General features: G+C 40.7%; 3 protein-coding genes across 3 annotated transcripts in view; 1 reads left to right on the top strand and 2 right to left on the bottom strand.

Annotated features, from left to right (window-relative positions):
* Positions 1-1,959: 1,959 nt before the first annotated feature.
* ppp1r42 (protein phosphatase 1, regulatory subunit 42) lies at positions 1,960-7,570 on the bottom strand (the record flags this gene model as incomplete). Its single annotated transcript, XM_080543600.1, has 8 exons — positions 1,960-2,047; positions 3,227-3,365; positions 3,674-3,802; positions 4,065-4,182; positions 5,999-6,115; positions 6,886-7,024; positions 7,175-7,341; positions 7,439-7,570. The coding sequence occupies 8 exons, from the start codon at positions 7,568-7,570 to the stop codon at positions 1,960-1,962; spliced, it is 1,029 nt and encodes a 342-aa protein (XP_080399726.1).
* Positions 7,571-13,064: 5,494 nt separating this feature from the next.
* cops5 (COP9 signalosome subunit 5) lies at positions 13,065-18,528 on the bottom strand. Its single transcript, XM_080543445.1, has 8 exons — positions 18,237-18,528; positions 17,410-17,644; positions 16,963-17,091; positions 16,443-16,508; positions 16,063-16,148; positions 15,703-15,814; positions 14,539-14,687; positions 13,065-13,359 (listed from the first exon to the last, which is right to left on the bottom strand). Exons 1-8 carry the CDS (start codon positions 18,371-18,373, stop codon positions 13,269-13,271), a joined length of 1,005 nt encoding a protein of 334 aa, XP_080399571.1. The 5' UTR covers positions 18,374-18,528; the 3' UTR covers positions 13,065-13,268.
* cspp1a (centrosome and spindle pole associated protein 1a) overlaps positions 18,397-20,647 on the top strand; it is a gene marked incomplete at both ends in the record, with an annotated part of 28,397 nt that continues 26,146 nt past the window's right edge. The window contains 3 exon segments of the mRNA XM_080543602.1: positions 18,397-18,433; positions 19,944-20,044; positions 20,386-20,464. Of these exon segments, the coding sequence (XP_080399728.1) occupies positions 18,397-18,433; positions 19,944-20,044; positions 20,386-20,464 (217 nt within the window).

The raw sequence follows: 20,647 nt of genomic DNA on the forward strand, positions 1-20,647 counted from the left end.
CTCTGGAGTCTCTCATTTATTGGATACACAAAGAGCTGACAACTCTTTCACTCCGGAGTAATTAATCACAAGCCCTTAAGACTGCATGACTGCAGTGGGAGAGACTCCCTGCTCGTTTCTCTTTCGCAAGTTCTTTCTGTCGGAGGGGAGCAGAGAGACCCGTTTTCAACGCCAGAGGCAGCAGCATTTTTTTCAATCGGATTTTGGGGGACGGTACCTCTCCAAGTATAGGCCACTGACCACAGATATTTTCTCATATCAATTGAGGTCAAGGAAATGTTATTGAATTGACATTCTTTATAAACTGTAGTGGTTATAGGACACTTGGTTTCATAGTGCTTTGTCATGCCACTACAAAGGGGGTTAGGCTATAAGCCATAGCCAATACCTAAATAAACAACGTACTGTATTTTGGTGCTAATAATACGTGGAGCAGACCACGATGACAAGTTGACTAGGGTAAGGTGATATGCAAAATATATGACTAATTGCCAGGGTGCCTTGAGTTGCAGGTTGCAATACAGTCCCGTTTTCGGAGGAACAGCTAATAAATAAACTCTAAACACTGCAATCAACAGGCATGCATGAGGAAACTCTTTCGAGACTCATAAATTAATCACTCTGATTTCCAGGGTCCGCAAACAGAGATGTCGGCAAATTAATGAATGGAATTATTCATAACATGCATGTCCCCGACTGTTCTTAATAAACATTGTTTTTGTAAGGATGGAGTAACAGTATTGCTCCGGGCCACTAATTATGAGGCAAAGCAAAGAAGGTTAAGAAAGCTTCGTTTCTTAATTACCCCACATCTTCCAGGGGTTATACACTAACAGGGGTTTTAAAAAACCATTCAGACGTGCGCAGGGAATTTAAACAATAATAAGACAATACAACAATAATCCACCAATTTTACTCCTCTCTCAGCAATGATTATTTCCACATCATGTTAGCTGCTGGGCATTTAATAATAATAATACTAATAAAAAAGGACTTTGAAAAGAGATTGACCCTCAAAGGATATAGCCTAACTATTTTCTTTTGTACCAAGGTTACTGAAATAAACACAATGACAATGACAATAATCACAACATAGCATTTATTAAATAAGAACTGTACACACCCATAATATGAGTCAGTGTCCCAGAAAACAAATGGACCTTTAGCAGGAACACAGAAATACAGTGACAGTGCCCAATCAAATTGAAAGTGATTTTAATTTCACTATTTTGTCCCTTTACTTATGAAAAAATACAAATGTAATAGAATTTTTTATATGGTTGACTTATCTAACGTATACACTGTTCTTCCCCAAATGTGTTACAAATTATAACCTCTTTGGGAATAAACCATTTCAATAATGGCAAACATCTTCACATTCAAGAAACAAAACTGTGTGCAAATCCACTCACCACATCTCACATGAACATGAGCACACTCTGGCATTATGGGGATTTCATAGATAAACACCTAATATCTTACACAACATTTTGGCAGTCCATTTTAACATTCTTATGGTACACGGAATACACCAAATAGGCGATACCAAAAAACACTGACTGCAAAATATCAATGTCTCTTGCAATAAGAGCTAACCAAACTCACGTGTATTTACACTGCATGACATTAGATTATGCTTTTATAAACTCACATTTAAGATGAGGCAGCCACTGGTACTGTATGTCACATTCAAACAGACTCCATCAACATAGGCAAAGAGGTCAGAATAAATACAAAGAGCCTCTGCAAAAATAGACACTGACAGGAAAGACAGAGTCACTGTCAGAGTCACTGACTGACTGACTATAAGCTCTTTTCTACTGAGTGTGTCAGGGGACCGTGTGCTCCTAATGCACGGTGGCAGTAGTAGCAGACTCTGTGCTGTGTGTGTAGGGATAGGATTGGGTGTGAGAGGGTCGTGTGTGTGTATGGGTGTTTTAATGGAGCTGGCATGTCGTCTCACAGAGTCAAGTGGCTTCGGATCTTGTTTGAGTCAGCCCCTTCGCTGAGCAGCCCTGCAGTCACTTGGATCTTCATGTTCCGTGGCCTGTAAAACAGAACGAGAACCAAACACCACCAGGACCTTATCATGATCAATATTCCTTTAGATAATGAATGATCAGAGTGTGACTGATCATAAGCCTCTTCATATTGCATTTGAGTGTATTGAAGATTAGATTAGATTCAACTTTATTGTCATTGCACGGAGTAGTAAGTTCTGAGATAATTAAATGTAGTTTGGCATCAACAATGCAAATAGTGGCACAGTGCAAAAGACTATGTATATTGTAGAAAGTGTATGGTATTATAGGGTATTACAGTGAGTATAAACAAATGAATATAATAGGTGAATATACATGAGATGAATATCAATATGATATGTACAGTTGAACAAGGGCAATGGGTCTTGAGGTATGTTACATATATGTAAGATGTATAATTAGAGACCAATATAATAAATATGGTATAATTGTGTAAACAAGCAGTAGTGTAAAAGCTAAATTGAAGTCCTGAGTGTGCAGCCAGTTGAGGTATGGGGGGAGGGTATACACTGATAATTGAAACAACATTCATTGAATATTAAGATTAAACAATTAAGTAACATGTTAGGGCAAAAAATATCAAATACCAAACATGTACAGTTGCTATTCCTATTATACCAGCGGTCAACCCTAGACCCGTGGCAGGGGATGAAAACGGTTTATTTGCTTGGGAGAAAAAAAAAAAACATCTGAGATGGCGCATTTGACAAATAGCAGGCCGTTCGTCAAGCAGGTAGAAAAAAAGGTCAGGAAACAAGCTGTTTAGTGAAACATGTTGATCTTCAAATCACTTATTTCAATTAAATACACATTCTCTCATTCAAACTGAGACATGCTGGCTGTCATTGTCCACTTGAAAGGAAAAACTCATCAATTACTACACATGGGTGGTTTTCAAACACTTGCTTTCACTGTTTTCTTGCATTGTATTTAAGCATAATAACACTGTCTATAATAATAAATTGCAAAATAAACTGTATTCATTAATACGTTGACATTCAGACAAGCAATGTTGATAACCTGACCTGAGATTTACACTGCCTCAGAACACTTTAGAAACATCCCTTCTCACAACGTCCATCTAGCTGTAAACTTCAATCTTTTTAACAGTGAATAGAAATAAAAGAAATAAATACTGTGAATGTTAGATGGGTGATGGTACCCATGGTTTAGAGAGACGGTACCTCGCTGCTCCACTGTCCGTGTGAGCGTTGTCTGAACAGACTCTCATACTGGGTCTCCCACACTCTGGTGGCCTCCTCCTGCTCAGGACATTACTGTAGTTGTAGTTGGATGCAGGATGGGGGCCCATGTTAAAGTCAGCTACAACACAAACAAAGCCAGTCACACACACCCACACCCACAAGACACGCACCCCCCACACACACACACATATACACACACACACACACACACACACACACACACACACACACACACACACACACACACACACTTTTATTGTCTCTATTTTGGATTCTCGATCATTGTGAAAGAGAAAACATTTATGGAGAAAAAATGTACTTTGTTTCAGATTTTTTTTTAAAAGCAGTATGTCTTTACTAGGAAAATCGTAAAAAAATTATATGACAGAATATGGAAAAAGTCTACAGTATTTCAGATCATCTTACCAGTGAAGGGATAAGTGATCTGTCCGGTCATGATTCTTTCATCTCTCAGTTTCTTGGCATCGTTTGACGCCTTCCAGTTAATTAGGAACTGCCTGTTGAACTCGTTAATTTCTTTCCCATCAAGTTCCTCTACAAAAATAACATTTATAAATCATTTCCCTAATATACAGTTTCCTTATGTGTTAAAGACCTGATATACAGTTTCATTATGTGTTAAAGACCTGATATACAGTTTCATTATGTGTTAAAGACCTGATATACTTTTGTGCAGCTGAGAATGAGGTAAAACAACAACAACAACAACAACAACAACAACAACAGAAACAGAAACAGTTGAAACATCATGGTGAAAAGTGTTCAGTGAAATGACAAAGGTACATGAATTTCTCACTCAGTATTTTGCACACCGTGATCACTCTGTCTCTGTACTTGGGTTTGTGGCACAGAGGATTGCCACTCAGATCCATGAGATGCAGCTGAGGCCATTGGCAGAACACACCCTCTAACTCCTGGAAGCACACAAGACAAGAGACTTCAAACACAAACTCAGGCTGAACAAAATATAATGGAAAAGGTGACACACAACATTACACTAGGGGCTCTCTCAGTGTGATGTGTGATAAAAAACAGCGCGGTACCATTAACAGTAAAACAACCTCATGCATATATTACTATCTCAACGGACTGTACTTTTGACACTCTAGTCTAGAAAATGTGTAATAATGATTTTTTTAAATCTGAGAATCTTACAAAGAACTCATGAAATGAAGGTAATAGTAGTGAAAGGCGAAGGCGAAGGCGAATGCTTAAACAACCCATCAGCTTGTTTTAATAAACACTGTCGCTGGTGTCGTGTGACTAACACGTCTCCCCCGGGGGCCAGTGCCGGGGCTGGCTCCTCCAGCGTGTTGCCTGCAGTTGTATGTTTATCTAAAGGCACATTAATCCAAGCCTGGAAATATGAATACTCTCTGGACACGCTCTGATTGTTCATTGCCTTCCTGTCTCGACCAAAGCGCTTCCACTTTTCCAGCCCTGCGCTGCAATCAGTTCAGAGGGGACCCCAGAGCGCCCGCGCACTCCCAGGCTTTGATAAATGATCGTGTCAGGGCCGTCACTCAGAAGGGCCTCGCTGAAGAGCAGCCCCGGCACCAAATTGCCCCCCAACGCGGGGGTGCGGAGAGCGGCCTGGGCTGGGTGTCCACTGGGCTGAGCTAGGCCCCCTCAGCTGGACTAATCACGGGCCAGTTATGAACCTGTATTTGACCAGCTCTTCGATTCCCCTGTCCTCTCTGCTCGTCTCTGCCCAGCTCACAGCTAACTGCCTCGGCAGATCCTCCACATTTGTCACCCCGGCTGACTGCCTGTCATAATCTATTTTAAAAAATCCATAATGCTTCCTCTGGATTCTGACCAAATTGCGTTGAAGGAGGAATTGATCCTTTGGGGTGATGTCTTTGCAGGATCGATAGTGGCAGTGGGGTTGTATAAATTTCAGTAGATATCCACTAAACATGAGGCTCTCCCTCTGACACGTGTACAGCAATTACCTGCAGAGGGGTGCTCAGTGGAATATGATTTGTGTTGAGTGCCAACGAAGCCGGCGGAAAACGTGTGCTTTCAATGCCGTGTCCACTCGCTACATTGCGTGGATGGAAGACAGCTTTATAGAAATTCATACCATCTAGCTTTTCATCGAACACATCCATAAAGGAAGGAAAAAAAAAAAAAAAACATTCCCTCAGAAGGAGTCTCAAAATCTAACAGCAGGTCATTTTTCAAGGTCAACACAGGGAGCAGAAACCATATCTCTGCCACAAAATGAATCTCCCATAAAAGTTTGGGGGTGGCGGGAGTATCAATTGCTGGACTCTGAGGGAAAGAGGCAAAATCAGCCCTGCTATGGAAAGGAGAGAAACTCGCGCTTGTTTAAAGCTGTCAGCGAGGACGCTCCCAGGAGACTGGCCCGCTGATTTGTTGAATAATTCTGAGCCTCTATGCGTCGCAGAGACTGGGAACCTCTGGCAGGATTTGCAGGATTTGGTTGTTTAGCACCCTATTCTCCATATCATTACACACATCAGTGCATAGAGCAGCAGTGCTATGTTAATGTTACCCTGATCAGCTCGTAGAGATTGGGTTGATATGAATACACAATGCCATGCATAGTTGCTATGATGTGGTGTGCTTTCTTGTTTGCTTGCAGAGCACGCACACAAGTCCAACTTTCAGCCATGTTGGAAACGTGTAGAGTGAGTGTTGAAGCTCTTGATCAACCTCAAAGAAGGAGGTTTGAGGTTTGAAACGTAAAACATGAGTTCTTACCTGCATGTCCTGTAATTGATTGTCTGCAGCAAAGAAATGTGTGAGTTTCCATAGAACTGTAAGATCTCTGATCTCATCAACGTTGTTATTGTTGATATTCAAGACACACAGAGATTTCTGTAAAAGAGAATACATTATGGTAAATACAATCGGAAAACATTTCACACCAACTTGAATGCTGAATATATCTACTAGCCTGTCATGTAGTGACTTGACTGTAAAACAACTGCTGGTAAAATGTCCTATTCTTACTGATTTGACTGTAAAACAGTTATTAAAAGTGATATTGCTTGACCACTGCCGTTGAAATTCAATGTTCTTATTTCTGTAAACTCTTGTAACAGGGGGCATTTATAAAAAGCTGGAGCTCATACATTTTGCTCTGCAATTTCTTTAATTATCTAAATAAACCAGAAGCAGTTTGTTTACTCAAAACTTGAGTGGTAAACAACCCTGGTTGATATGTCAAAGGAGAGTGTCACAGAGCCCTCTTTGACATCACTTAACTCAGCACAACACTGCTACAAAACTGCTTCTACAGGGATCAGTGGCCTTGTGGAAATCTGTGAGACCTTTTCCAAGGACATAATGCTGGTCATTAGTAACCTATATATGGTCTGATAACTCCATAAGGGGAAATATAGACATTACCAATACATAGTACAGAGATCAATGGTGGAATCCTGGGGCATGGTCGGCATCTTTAGATTAGATTAGATTCAACTTAATTGTAATTTCAGAGTACCAGACGAAATGCAGTTTTCAGTAGTGGTGTAACCACCATTAACCCCCATGATTTGTTACTCTCACTCTCATAATCATGTAAAATGATCTGTAAATCACAAGACAAAGTGCATACAGTATGTTGGACAGTGACTAGGTCTCACAGCGAGGGAGGAGAGGCTCCTGGGGTCAAAGAGCAGCTTCTCTCCTGGCGGCAGCCTCTGGCCCTCCAGGTGCAGCTCCTTCAGCTCCCCCAGATCCTCTAAACCCTCCACCACCGTGATGCTGTTCCCTCCCAGGTACCTGGGGCACGCACACACACACACACACACACACACACACACACACACACACACACACACACAGCCAAAGTTTTAGGATTTTTGTCACCCTAGAAATAAAAGCCCTCATCCTCATTTACACTGGGCTGGGTGCCTGTGACTTCCTACTCACAGTTTAGAGAGGTTCTGCAGGGAGGAGAGGTTCTGTATGTGAGTGACGTTGTTATTCTGCAGATACAGGTGAGTGAGGTTCGAGGCAAAGTTGAGGTTGCAGATCTGTGTGATCTGATTGTCATACAGGTAGAGCACGGTGAGGTTTCTGCACGCAGAGATATTATCCTGAAACACAAACCACGATCCCACTGTTAGAAGCAGTACATGAAGGTACTGTATATCGACTTGACAGTAGTTTATCTAGTAGTAAGATGGTACTTACTATGTACTCTATGTTCTTGTTGGAGAAGTTCAGGTGAGTAAGCTTCTTCAGGAACTGTGGGAGGGGACAGTTTCTCTTGTTTTTGAAGTAGTTGCTGGATTTGCCAATCAGCTCCGTGGTCAAGCGGACCATGGTTGCTTGCCACAGACAGTGCTTCAGAGTGGATCTTTTTCAGCTTCAGCCAAGCGTGCACCGAACAATGACCAGAAACGTCTGTTGAGAGGAGAAAAACGGACAGGAAATAGACGTAACTGTATATCAAATGGTGTTAGAGCTCCGCCACAGAAAATGACACATAATTGAAGGAACCCTAACCCTAACCCCAATAAAGGTACTGATTGAAATAAAGGACAATGTAGCCAATTCACATATCAAATGTGTGAAAATGTAATGCTGACAGCATTTGTCCCAGTCAACACACATAGGTATAATTGATGCCAAAATCATACAATGTTGTCATGCATTTGTCCCAGGCAACACACATAGGTATAATTGATGCCAAAATCATACAATGTTGTCATGCTCATTACTAGTAACTCAGTCCAGATAAATGAAGGGCAAAGGTAAGATGACCACTCAAATTGTGGTAATTACATCAGTCTATTCCCCAAGCAGGCCTGAAGGACAATCTCCTGAATACCCCAGGGGTTATGTATTAGCTTGACCCCAAAACATCTAAATGCGCATCTAATTCATTGCCAATGAAGACATCAAGTTAGATTATAGACTCACCAGTCACACACACACACACACACACACACACACACACACACACACCAAGTACTCATAATTAGTGCGCTTGCTGTAGCAAGCAACACTATTCTATTGTTATTGTACATATATATTATTATTATAGCAAGATTTGCCACGGCTACTCGTCCCACAGTTTTAGCACTAGGTAGACATGAGAGGTGTCATCACTGTCACTCAAAATATAATAGTATTTTTTTTTACTGTTTTCTACTGTAAACATAGAGAGAAAAGTGAGTGTGTGTGTGTGTGTGTGTGTGTGTGTGTGTGTGTGTGTGTGTGTGTGTGTGTGTGTGTTTGTGTGTGTGTGTGTGTGTGTGTGTGTGTGTGTGTGTGTATGTGTGTGTGTGTGTGTGTGTGTGTGTGTGTGTGTATGTGTGTGTGTGTATGTGTGTGTATGTGTGTAACCCTTCTACTTTGGCAACAGCAGAAGCACATTGATGCTCTTGGGACTGGACGGACAGCAATTAATCATGATTCATGCCCTAGTCAAAATATGACACTGTAACTTAAGGCAAACACCAGGGCTAATGCATTGATTGCGTAACGTTTGGTATGAGATACGATACTTAGGCGATTCAATAATTACGCCAATAATAGTAGCATACAATAGCAATTCAAGTAATTACCTTAAAATGTATCTAATATATATATATATATATTCTAGTTGGAAAAATGATCAAAATGATCTAAAATCGTTTTCAACGACGGGCATTAATGAATCATTCTCATCTTGGCAGCACGCAACGAGATGTGATCATTACGCTGACCTTAACTTAAACTAGCTCGTTTAGAGATCGTGTGCTGTTCGCTAGTTAGCTTAGTAAGTTGGTCAGGCTAAAAACAAACTCGCAAAGCAGATAGACAGCCTATAGAGCTATTATCTGAGATACAGATCCACCTACCTCTGTAATGTACACATGTAGGTCTGGTGTGTCAAAGGATGAGATGTGAAGGGAGTTAACACAGTGGAAACACGGTATCGATATACTTTGTTTGGGAAAGATGCTCAAAGGTTGCCATGGAGACGACACGCCAAGGCCCAGGGCAGTCATGCGTGCGTGGTCGCGCACTACTAAACCTACTATGGGCAATGTGAGTTCGTGACGTTAGAATTATAAGGTTCTATCTCAATTTTTGTCAAAATTGAGTTTTTTCTACATAATCTGATCCATTAGGTGTTTATTAATGCCTGTGTGGTGTTATTTTTAAAATGTTGACATTTTTGAGTTAGTAATTCATAAAATACAAAGGTTCCATCTCACAGAACATAATGGAATGTAAAAACTTTGATGCTCAATATCTCTGAACTGCCCTAAACGTAGAACCTTATCATTCTAAGCTCACAAGTTGTTATAAACATGTTCATAATCAAAATCTAAATCAACTATATCTGCCTTGTTTGCTAAGGGTGGGCCGTTTGTTACATTCTACACACAGCTACAGTATCATGTCAATCAAACGCATGATGCACAATTTTTCCTATATAAAAAACACACTAGACAAACAAATAGGCCTACATGAATCATCTGAAAAATGAGTAAAGCTGTTACTTAGAACTTAGGGACATAAATGAATTTCCCTTTTATAGTTCTTTCTATTAAACGTGCACCCAAAGTAATTGGATCTAGAACAAACATAGGAATTCACAAAGGAAGTGGTAGATGAATTACATGGCTTTGGCAGAAATTAATTGCCTGTGCAGTAGGCTATATTAGATTATTGTACAGTCAGCATGCAGGTAAGAAAATAAAAAATTTCCTTTAGATGTTACATTTGTTGTGAACCATAAATCAATATAATGAATAGGCTGATTGTTTGAAAAGTATAGGCCTACTCACTTTAAATGTTTGTAGTTTCATCAACAGCATTTGCATGAGGTAGAGTAGTTTTGATTGATCATACTCATATTGGTAATCAAATTCATTTAAAAATATTTTGTCAAAGATGTTCTCTATCAGTATAATGAGCATATACATTGTATTTACATGTCATGCAGTTGTACATTTGTAACACAATACAATATTTGTTTTGTTTCCCAATAATGTGTACATTTGTGTGCTTTCCCAATTGAATTACCTCTATGCATACTTTTAAACATTCATTGGCCCAATTCTATGGGTGAATTTGGTCGTTTCTAGAGTGGGTATTATTGGGGTAGGGCACGAAAAATATAGAATGGGCCAGAATCAAACAACATATGTTGCTTTCAGCACTTTCCATGCTTCATAAATAATCAGACAACTATTCCATTCAAACATCATAAATCATGTAGTTCTTGTACTTCTCTTCATGGATAAAAACTGCATTTCTTTCTTAAGGAGAGGCAGGTCAGTGAATCACTTACATTACTTTACAATACATTACATTTGATTTAACAATACAATTGTTTCCCATAAAGTCAGATGCTGAAAACAGACCACAGGGCATTAAGGATCGCAAGAGTCACTTCAGAGAGCTAACATATCAAGAGTCACTTTAGAGAGCTAACATATCCATACATTTAGTGTGTTCAGAGAGCTAACATATCCATACATTTAGTGTGTTCAGAGAGCTAACATATCCATACATTTAGTGTGAATAGAGCTAACATATCCATACATTTAGTGTGAATAGAGCTAACATATCCATACATTTAGTGTGAATAGAGCTAACATATCCATACATTTAGTGTGAATAGAGCTAACATATCCATACATTTAATGTGAATAGAGCTAACATATCCATACATTTAGTGTGAATAGAGCTAACATATCCATACATTTAGTGTGAATAGAGCTAACATATCCATACATTTAGTGTGAATAGAGCTAAAGATGAAGTGAAGCCTAACCTGCAGCTGCTCTAAGGCCCTTAACTGAGGGAGCTTGTAGAGAAACTTGTACATGATGAAATGTGACACCATGTTGATCAGTTTCCCTTGACTTTTTGAGCTGAATGTTGTCTCCCGTCTTTGCAGCCAAGATCACATTGCTCCAAGTAATAATGCGTATCATTCCTCATGGTAACGTGGCGGTTCCGAGACCACTGTGTGATTGGCTGGGCGAGCCTCAGCACTGACCCGTGTATTGTTATATAATGTCGGGGCCCGGGCTTCCTGCGAGTGAGTGACCTGCCTCCACTTATGCATGCAGAGCACTTGGCAGAGAGGAAATGTAGAATGTAGCGCTGGGGCCTTTTTGTTTCACAGAGCTCCCCCTCCGGGGTACTGGGTGGGTTTCAACCCCCTTCACTACGCCGCCTTTATTGGGCTATTTCTGAGATCCAAAGTAAACAAAATATCCTCGGACTTGTAGCTGGGTCGTTTGTTCCACAGGGCCTATAGGTGCCCAGTGATACATTGCTATTAATCATAAGCCTTATCAATCTAATGCTCTCAGAACTGCATTTGTATCAGTATCAAATGACCTATGTTTGTTATTCCTACTCATTTTTGATGAGCTCACCAAATGAGGTGGAAATCCACTGTAATTCTCCAAGGACTTTGATGACAGAAAAAAAAATACAGATTTTAAATTAAAATAATGCTAAATGTCAATGGAACACAATACTATTGTAGGCTTTCGGTTGGGCTTTTTTGGGAATTCACATTCACTTTCTTCACTGTTAGTCAAACATGTATATGTTCATCTGGTGACAATCATTAGATTTACATACAGGTCCAATCAGTTCAGTATGGAATACCATACAATTTTTCAAATAATCATTCACAAACCCTGAACTGGGTAAAACCATTACAGAAATAACACATTCTAAATAGTTCTTTAGTACTTAAACAGTCATCCATGTAACACATTTATAAGTCTGGCAAAACTACCAGCTACAGTGCATTGAGTGGACCTTCTGAGAGGAAAGCCAAATATCTCTGTTAGAATCCACAAATTACATTTAAAAATAACTCAATAGGTTTCAAACTCTTTCTAATAACATCGCATTAGGTCCTAATGATTAGAATACACACTTCCTATTACAAAACTATAAAATAACATAAAAAAAAGCAAATCATTACAAGAATCTGTGCCAAAGCCCATACGGGTACGTGAGAAAATGCAGGCACATTCAATGTCCCTCCATTAGTGTTCTCCTCTCTGCAATACTGTATCAAAAACATACATTCAGCCATTACAATACTACAAGAAAAACCCAATCCTGACATGAGATGGAGCCAGGGTTGCTGTATGTAAGAAAAGGCAGACTCTGCAAGTGTCCACTTCGATGAAGAGCAGGCGCTCCGGGTGAATAGACTCCAGTGTGAGCCGCTCCCGTTTCTGCGCTGCATCACTGACGCAGCCGGGGCCAGGCGACACGGCGACCCTGAAGGATTGTGTACCACAGAGAGACAACCTGCACCAGGAGCTGCCCCGCGGAGACGTCCCACACATGCCAGCCAGTGTTTACGTTTGAGCCGACACAGCGGCTTGAGTTTGTTGTTCCATTATGTAATGCTATGACTGGCCAGAGTTGAATTGAACTGGATGACTAGGGGCAGGTTTTGTTCTGATGGAATGTAACCATGGTCTTTGTTAAAGTGTTAAGTTGGGCTGTGATTGTGTGTGTGTGTGTGTGTGGTGCGTGTGTGTGTGTGGAGAGCGATGTCTAGCCAATGTGCCAAAAGTCATGTAAATATCATTGGAGCCGTGTCTGGTTGAACCCAAAGGACCGTGCATTTGAAATGTCTGCAAGCATTCAAAAATGAGTAAAATACATTTATCAAAGTTGGAGGCAAAAAAAAAAAAATGTGTGTAATGTAACATACCGGTACTCACACTGTAACCAGTCTCACTCAAGTCCAATTGTGATCAGCGGAAAATAATAAATGTTGATAAGCTGCCGTAAGGAAGCTCTCATTTGTAAATGAAACACAGGGACAACGATAAACACAGGTACACCACTATTTATTTGTGCACATCTTTCATGTGTAGATAAGTTGCTACCATTCACACTAAAGAATAGGTGAAAAACAAATCCAGCAATCTGTCTTCAGCGGAGTGAGATGCTCCTTCGAACCAGAAACCTAAATGCTGAACACACACAGCAAAACACATACAAGGGGGTGAACCTCATCTCGGCCATCTCAGGCTTAGTTGGCAGATGTGTTGATTTGATTGAAGAGTTTATCTTTGATGACTTGAGACATTAAACCATGGATCGCCTCAATGGTTGTCTTGCAGCTAAAATAGTCAGGAGAAAAAGAAAAAGAGTTAAGTTTCTCTAGGGACTAGACAACATCAACACAGATGGCCTTTCCATCGATAGACAGGTAAATAGACCTACAGATTAGGTTATTTGCACTAATAGGAAATCACAAGAAGATATCCCAACCATTTTTGGAATAAGCAGACCTTGAATAAATAGACATAACCACCAGTTAAATAGACATAGCCACCAGCTTTCAGTAGGCAACTTAACACAAATATTTGTTTATTATATTTTGGTGACATTGTCTTATACTCAGTCAGCTATCAAAATGAAAAAAACATTTTGAGAGAAGATCCAGCTTCTATGACAGCCCCTCATAGTCTGCAACCACTTGCCAAAGGTCTCTGCAATCCCAGCCCATCCAGCTAATCAGGCCTGGCTTTAGCATGCCAGTTCTGCAGCCAATTGGGCCAACATAGCAAGCCAGTTCTTCAGTGCGGGAAGCTGAAAACTGGACTGAAACGCAGTGCTCACGTGCGTGATTGATAGGAGGTAAAGACGCCTCCTTGTCTGATTGGCTGGAACGATTTTTAAGAGCGCAATTGCAGAGCAAGGGTCAGTCATATAAGATGGATATTCTCTCCGAAAATGTTACATACTGAATGACGGCGTGTAATGCCAATTACACCAAACACCTATATTAAAATAAAATAAAAAATGTGTGGAAAGTTGCTTACTAAAATATGCTTAATAAGATATTTCCACACAATATTTCCACACAATGTTTATAGAGGACCTTGTGGAAATAGCTATGGGCCATAAACAAAAGTGACCACTCTATGCATTGACTCAAGTTAAAGTAGAGAGAAAGAAGCCCGGCAGGTTTTGATGGTATGTGTGTTAATTGGAAAAAACAACTGAAGATCAATAGCAATGACGCTGGTGTCAACGTGGTCAGAATAATTAACGTCTCAGTATATTCTATATATTTCACAAGATTTCACTAAACACATATTTCACTGTGTTTAAAAGCATCTTAAATTGGTTACTAACTGTCAATAACACTGGCAAAAAATCTCTAGCCTTATTGATAATCCAATCCTGTCAGATAACCCACTCAGTCAATAGTTCCACACCAGAACAAAACATAGTGATGTACTATGAGGCAGAGTTCATAATGAACTAACCGTTCTGATTGTAGAAAGCCTTACCTATCCCGTGTTGCTTTGGCCAGTTTGTCCTCGGACTTCCTGTCGTGCGTGTCCAGGCCCAGCATGAAGCTGCCTCTGCCGAGCTGGGCCTCGGACTGCTCCAGCTTCTCTGACAGGTCAAACACCTGGCCTGTGGTGTAGTCCGAATTCTGGGGGGCGCAGGGACCCGCGGACACACACACATACAGACAGAGAAACACGCGGACACACGGACACACACACAGACACACACACAGACACACACACACACACACACACACACACGCACACACACACACACACACACACACACAGAGACACAGACACAGACACAGACACAGACACACACACACATACACACACACACACAGAGACACACACACACACACACACACACACACAGAGACACACAGAGACACACACACACACACACACACACACACAGAGACACACCTTCCCATTAATGAAACCATCAGGGAGAGGTTCACGCACAATTTCACAACAAAACATGACAAGATATTTTTCACCACCACCAAGACATTCAGAAACTAGTCACAAATATGCCCAACTTGGCTTAAATGGCGTGCCAAAGCTGTGGGGTTCTGTAAGGAGTTTGCCTAAGGTGAGGCCATGTTTTCCATGGAGAAGGTAATTAAGACACAATGACATGGGGCCCCTGATTGTGGTGACAGTGTTACAACTGACAAAGCCCTTCACAAATGGAGCAGACGATTCTTGACATCTAGTCAATTCATCTTCATCCAGAATGCCCAGAGCCCAATGTTTGGATAGTCTGCTGCCTTTTGAGACTGTTTAGCCAAGCTCAGGACAGCGCAATGGCATCCACAATGGGAATTCACAAGAGGCTTTCAATCTCTAGAATGTATTGGCGACATGGGAGGTGATCCACGGTGAACCACAGAAGCATCTATCTCTACTTCATGAATGAAGTCATGAAGTGCCTCTCCCATGCCAAAAAGGTTAGCATTTATGACACACAGTCATATCAATTAGCCATTGTATTTTTGCGTTTGCTGGAAAATTGAGGTAAGAAAAAAAACAACACTGGCCATATATATATAAAAAAGAATAAATTAAAATCTAAAATCTAAAATCAGAGGCATACAATGGTTATGTATCGAAATGTTCTACAAATGTAACATTGCTTGATTTTGAAACACTTACCGTGAGAAGACTTGAAGAGCTCAGAGTATTGACCCAATATTTATTCCAGAGAAGCTCCAGTAATTTACGGTCGAGTGAGGACTTGAAATAGGTCACCTCCAAGGCATAATACCTATACAAATAAACAAAACCCCACACATTACAAAAATCCTTAGTAAGGAAAACAGTAAGATATTATATTTCTATTGCAAAAAAAAAATATTACTTGATGTTTTAAGGTGTATTTCATGATAATGAAACTTATATGAATGAATTATATGAATTCAGGTATATATGTTTAATGATTTACAAATGTATTACTTTGTTTAAAGTATACTTTGGTTAATAAAACGCATATGAATTCTCAAGATTCTGACTCACTGTTTGCAGTGCACCCCAAAGTCCTCGATCTTGTTCAGGGGAATTGTCTGATACTCTGAAGGTCCCTCATCAGGAGGTTTGTAACCCTGAAAACAAATGTGGAAAATGTCCTGATAGTTAAAAAACTGACAATGAAAGATTACATACACAGTCAGCAAAACACTAATGAATGAATACGTAATAAACACATTGTCCAAAATCAATCAACCCAGCATTGAAGGTAAATTAGAGTAGTGTAGTTATAAATATATATATATATATACAGATACCGACCATACAGATAATCAAGGAAACTAAATTTGCAGATACATCTACAGTAATTGTGTACCTTATTTCAGTTTAGAACAGGCTAAAAGCTGGGATTTATGTTTCAACCGTACCTTTGGGTAGGTCCTGAAGGCTCCAAGATTGACTTTCCCTGCAGATATGGTACGAGTGGGGTCGATCTACAGGGGGAGAGATACAGTTGAACAGGAAAACTCATTCAGAGGTCAGACAACCTCTAGAGACCACCCCAAGCTGGCCACCAGGAGTGCATTTTTTTTTCTTCACTACCGCTGCCAGTATACTAAAAGTACACACTTAATTATACTATGCCCATGGCACTGAAGCTCTGTGAGACCAATGAAGTGTAAATAGCATATACTGTTACAAAAGCCAAATATTTGCCTGTGCTTCATGGAAGCCTACAACCATACATCAATAACCACTAAAAGAATGCCTAAACCTGATTGCCCCGTTTCCCACTTACTCACCCATGACCTTGCACCCTCAAGTCTCAAAAGAAAACAAATGCACTGTAGCCAAATGGACATTTTAACACGTGTGTCTTTGGGGGGTACGGAACTATGGGCAGAGGTTGAAAGACAAAGGAATCAAAGATTTATATACTGTACTTACCACAACAGCCACAAAGGGCTCCTGAAACTGCTGGTTGAGCATCTGAGTGCTGACATCAATGCCAGAGAGCCAGCAGCCGTAGCCTGGATGACTGTGGTACCAGCCTATGGCGTTCTCTAGCCGACCAACCTAACGGACCACAGATGACAGGCCATATCAGGCTACTACGGCCAACCAAAACAGCTTCTAAATAAGAGGTATACTGTGGAACTGCTACTAACATATGTAATCTTGACATAACTGTATGATTAGATAACATAGTGTGCACTATTATGTCTTGTCCCTTCTGTACAATCTGAAGGGCTATGGCACTGGCAGGTCTCACAGGAGGAGGGTTGATTCCCTTTTCCACAGGGAACAAACATCTTACCTTACGCACTTTGAAATGATTCTCGTATAATGAAAAGCGCTTTATGAATGTAATAAATGATCGTTATTATTATTTACCTGTTTGGCATTCTCAATGTAGGCGGCCATGTATTCATAGGCTGCAGCCTGGGCGTTGACCCGGGTCTCTGTGCCCTCCACGGGTAAGGCGAAGCTGTCCATGATGTTCATGGTCTCTCCGTCCACCTTGCCCAGCATCAGGCCCATCACCTCCAGGTTTCCCCCGGACCTGGCGTGCATCACCATCTTCAGCAGCGCCAGAGCAGAGATCTTGCAGTACTTGAAGTAATGATGACTGTTGAAGGAAGAGACAACATTTCGTGAGCTTAGAATGATAAGGTTCTATCTCCGTTTAGGGCAGTTCAGAGATATTGGAGCTTCAAAGTTTTTACATGCCATTATGTTTTATGAGATGGAACCTTTGTATTTTATGAATTACTAACTCAAAAAATGTTAACATTTTAAAAATAACACCACACAGGCATTAATAAACACCTAATGGATCAGATTATGTAAAAAAAAACTCAATTTTGACAAAAATTGAGATAGAACCTTATAATTCTAACGTCACGATTTGTCTTCTTGAAATTAAGTGACAGTCAGATTAAGGCGTAGTTAGTTACGGCAGCCTGTGGACTTAATGCCAATGAGCACCTCACGTTATATTGTCTCACAGAGATGGATAGCTGTGTATTAACCCAGCCCAGAAAGGGGGGCCCCATCCAGCCCAGAAAGGGGGCCCCCATATGCAATGTTGACATGCGCTAGTAGCAGTTAGCCAGCTAGCTAACAAGCTAAGACTGTTGCCTAAAGAGATGCACTTGACACATTCTCATAACAACTTCCCAGCCCTTTAGCCAACTAGCTGGTCAACACATGTGACTTACTCCTTCGTCCATGGCTTCGCGGCGAGGATCTCTTGTTGCTGTTTTCGGTCATATTTATAGATCTCATCGATGCTCTGGACTTCCTGCATACTGTTGGAGAGCTCCCATGTCTTCTGGGCCATGCTAGTCCCTGCCATGTCGCCAAACTAGACGCGAAGATATGCGTTTGCTAAAAATCACTATATTAGCTTACAGAGGTAACCAGCAAATCCGCAAACAAACGTTCAATATTTCGGAAGCTCTGATAATAACATAATCACACAGCTAGCAGCTATGTCCCTTGTTCATCCACTCGTCCAGGGAGCCATGACACCGGGCTGTACCACTGCGTTAGGCTGGGGAGCAAGTTTTTTTTTAAATGATGTAAAAGATGTAAAAAGACTACACGACAAATTTCAGTTTAGTTAATTAACAAACTTTGGAAAGTATGAAACACCATTCAACAGGGAATGGTTCTCAACAAACAAATCAAGCTTGTATTTGTTGCCTACGTTAAACCCCCCCCATTAAATGTATGGTTTGGTTCAGACCAGGGCGCAGACGTGATGCGAATGGAAATAGTGCCATCTGCTGGTGGATTTTTAAAAGTGAAATAATTCACTTTTTTTGTTATTTACCCCTGAAACAAGTGAGCTATTGCATTTGGTTTTGTAGAGAAACGTATGTCCAAACGTGAAATACATGATATATATTTTCTTCTTTTTGATCTCGCTGATGCCCAACCAGCTGCAGCTGTTACTTTCCTTGCTGTAAATTAATTAATTAATTAATTAATCATTAATTAATGAGATTAATCAGCAGCTGGCCCAGTGGTAACTTCATTCTCCATTTGTTTGTACTAGACTGTGCACTGCAGTAAGCTACTATCATGATGCTATATGCACATTTCTCTTTTATAAATATGTTGCTTGAAACATTTGTATGTTTTCTGTCAGGTTTGAAAGTTAATTCAATAAGTTAAAGGTAGCGATAGCCCCTTTCCTAGCACAGCTAGTTTTGTGTGTGTGTGTTGCGGTTGCCTAGCAACGGTTAGCAACCATATCTTTTTCAGATTTGTTGACGCGGGTGTCAGTTACAAATGGATGACATGGAGACCGCTTTGGAAGAACAGAGGAAAATCAAGGTGCTGTGGGAACCTACTGCAATAATTCTACGGATACCCGTTTTTCCACTTTAGCCACTGGATTAGATGTTAGTTCGCTGTAGTGTTGTCGCCTGCAGGCTAGATCACTTTCAAACACATGCGGGTCGAGAGAGGACGCTTTATTTTACTAATCGATCTTTTCAGTTTGTAAAGCGTCTTTGAGTGTCTAGAAAAGCTCTATACAGTATATGTCTAATGTATTATTATTATTATTAATATTATTATTATTATTATTATTATTATATGCAGGTTGTTTGTCCAATTATTTGAAGGTTTATTATATGCTTTTTTCTGATTTGATTTCCAATAGTCAAAGTCAAACAATATAAAGGAAATTCTGACTCCATCTGAAAGGACAGTAGTAATATCAACACAGCGAAGACCCCCCAACCCGAAGACAGGTGTGTTGTGTTTCTATGAATATCAATGCTCTATGGTACTTTGTTGTTGTTGTTGTTGTTGTTGTTGTTGTTGTTGTTGTTGTTGTTGTATGTCTCTTTTAGTTTAGTCTTGATATGCAGTGCTATTATCATGATGTCTGATGTCAATTTGGTCTTTTCCAGAGGAGAGCTCAGGCCTAAGTGCGTTGGGTGCAGACTATGAGCAGAAGAAGCGAAAACTCCAACAAGAGCTTCGATCGGAATACATACAATATGTTACTCAGGTCTGGTCTAGTGACGTTGTGCGATTATCTACTAACAGCTCATCAAGATGGCACTGTGATGAGTCAAGCAATTCAGTTCATATTCCTCCTTAATGCAGAATACGGGAGGGGAAGAAGATGAGGTAGAATAAGATACATAGAAAAGCCTTTACAAAATCTTGTCCCTCAAAAGCTCTGCTACTTGCTGGAAAGCGAGGGAAGAAAGCTTCAGGAATTCACTTTGCTGTCTGTCTGTCATAACTTTTTCTATCTAGTGGGTAACTGATTTGAAAATAAAACTTTCTGCAATTGAAAAGGAACAACCCACTCCCTCTTCACCCAGTGCATCTATTTCTTCCCAGGTTCAGGCCCCAGAGACGGTAGGTTTGGCTGCTCTCTACCCTCGCCCACCCCTCCCAGTGGCCCAGCCTAAAGCTCAACGTAGAGGCCTCTTCCCGAAGAGCAACTCCCGTCCCGGAGAGACGCTACCAACCTTGACCGAGACAGGGACAGGAGAGCAGAGGCAGACCCTTCCCAGGCCAAGGGTCTGGGTGCAACCAGCGGTCGAGGGGTCTCCAGAGTACTGGGAGAGAAGGAGGCGCCGCAGAGGACACAGGGAGGAGT

This window comes from Nansenia antarctica (genome assembly GCF_963989245.1).
Source record: "Nansenia antarctica genome assembly, chromosome: 12".
In the NCBI taxonomy this organism is placed as follows: Eukaryota; Metazoa; Chordata; class Actinopteri; order Argentiniformes; family Microstomatidae; genus Nansenia; species Nansenia antarctica.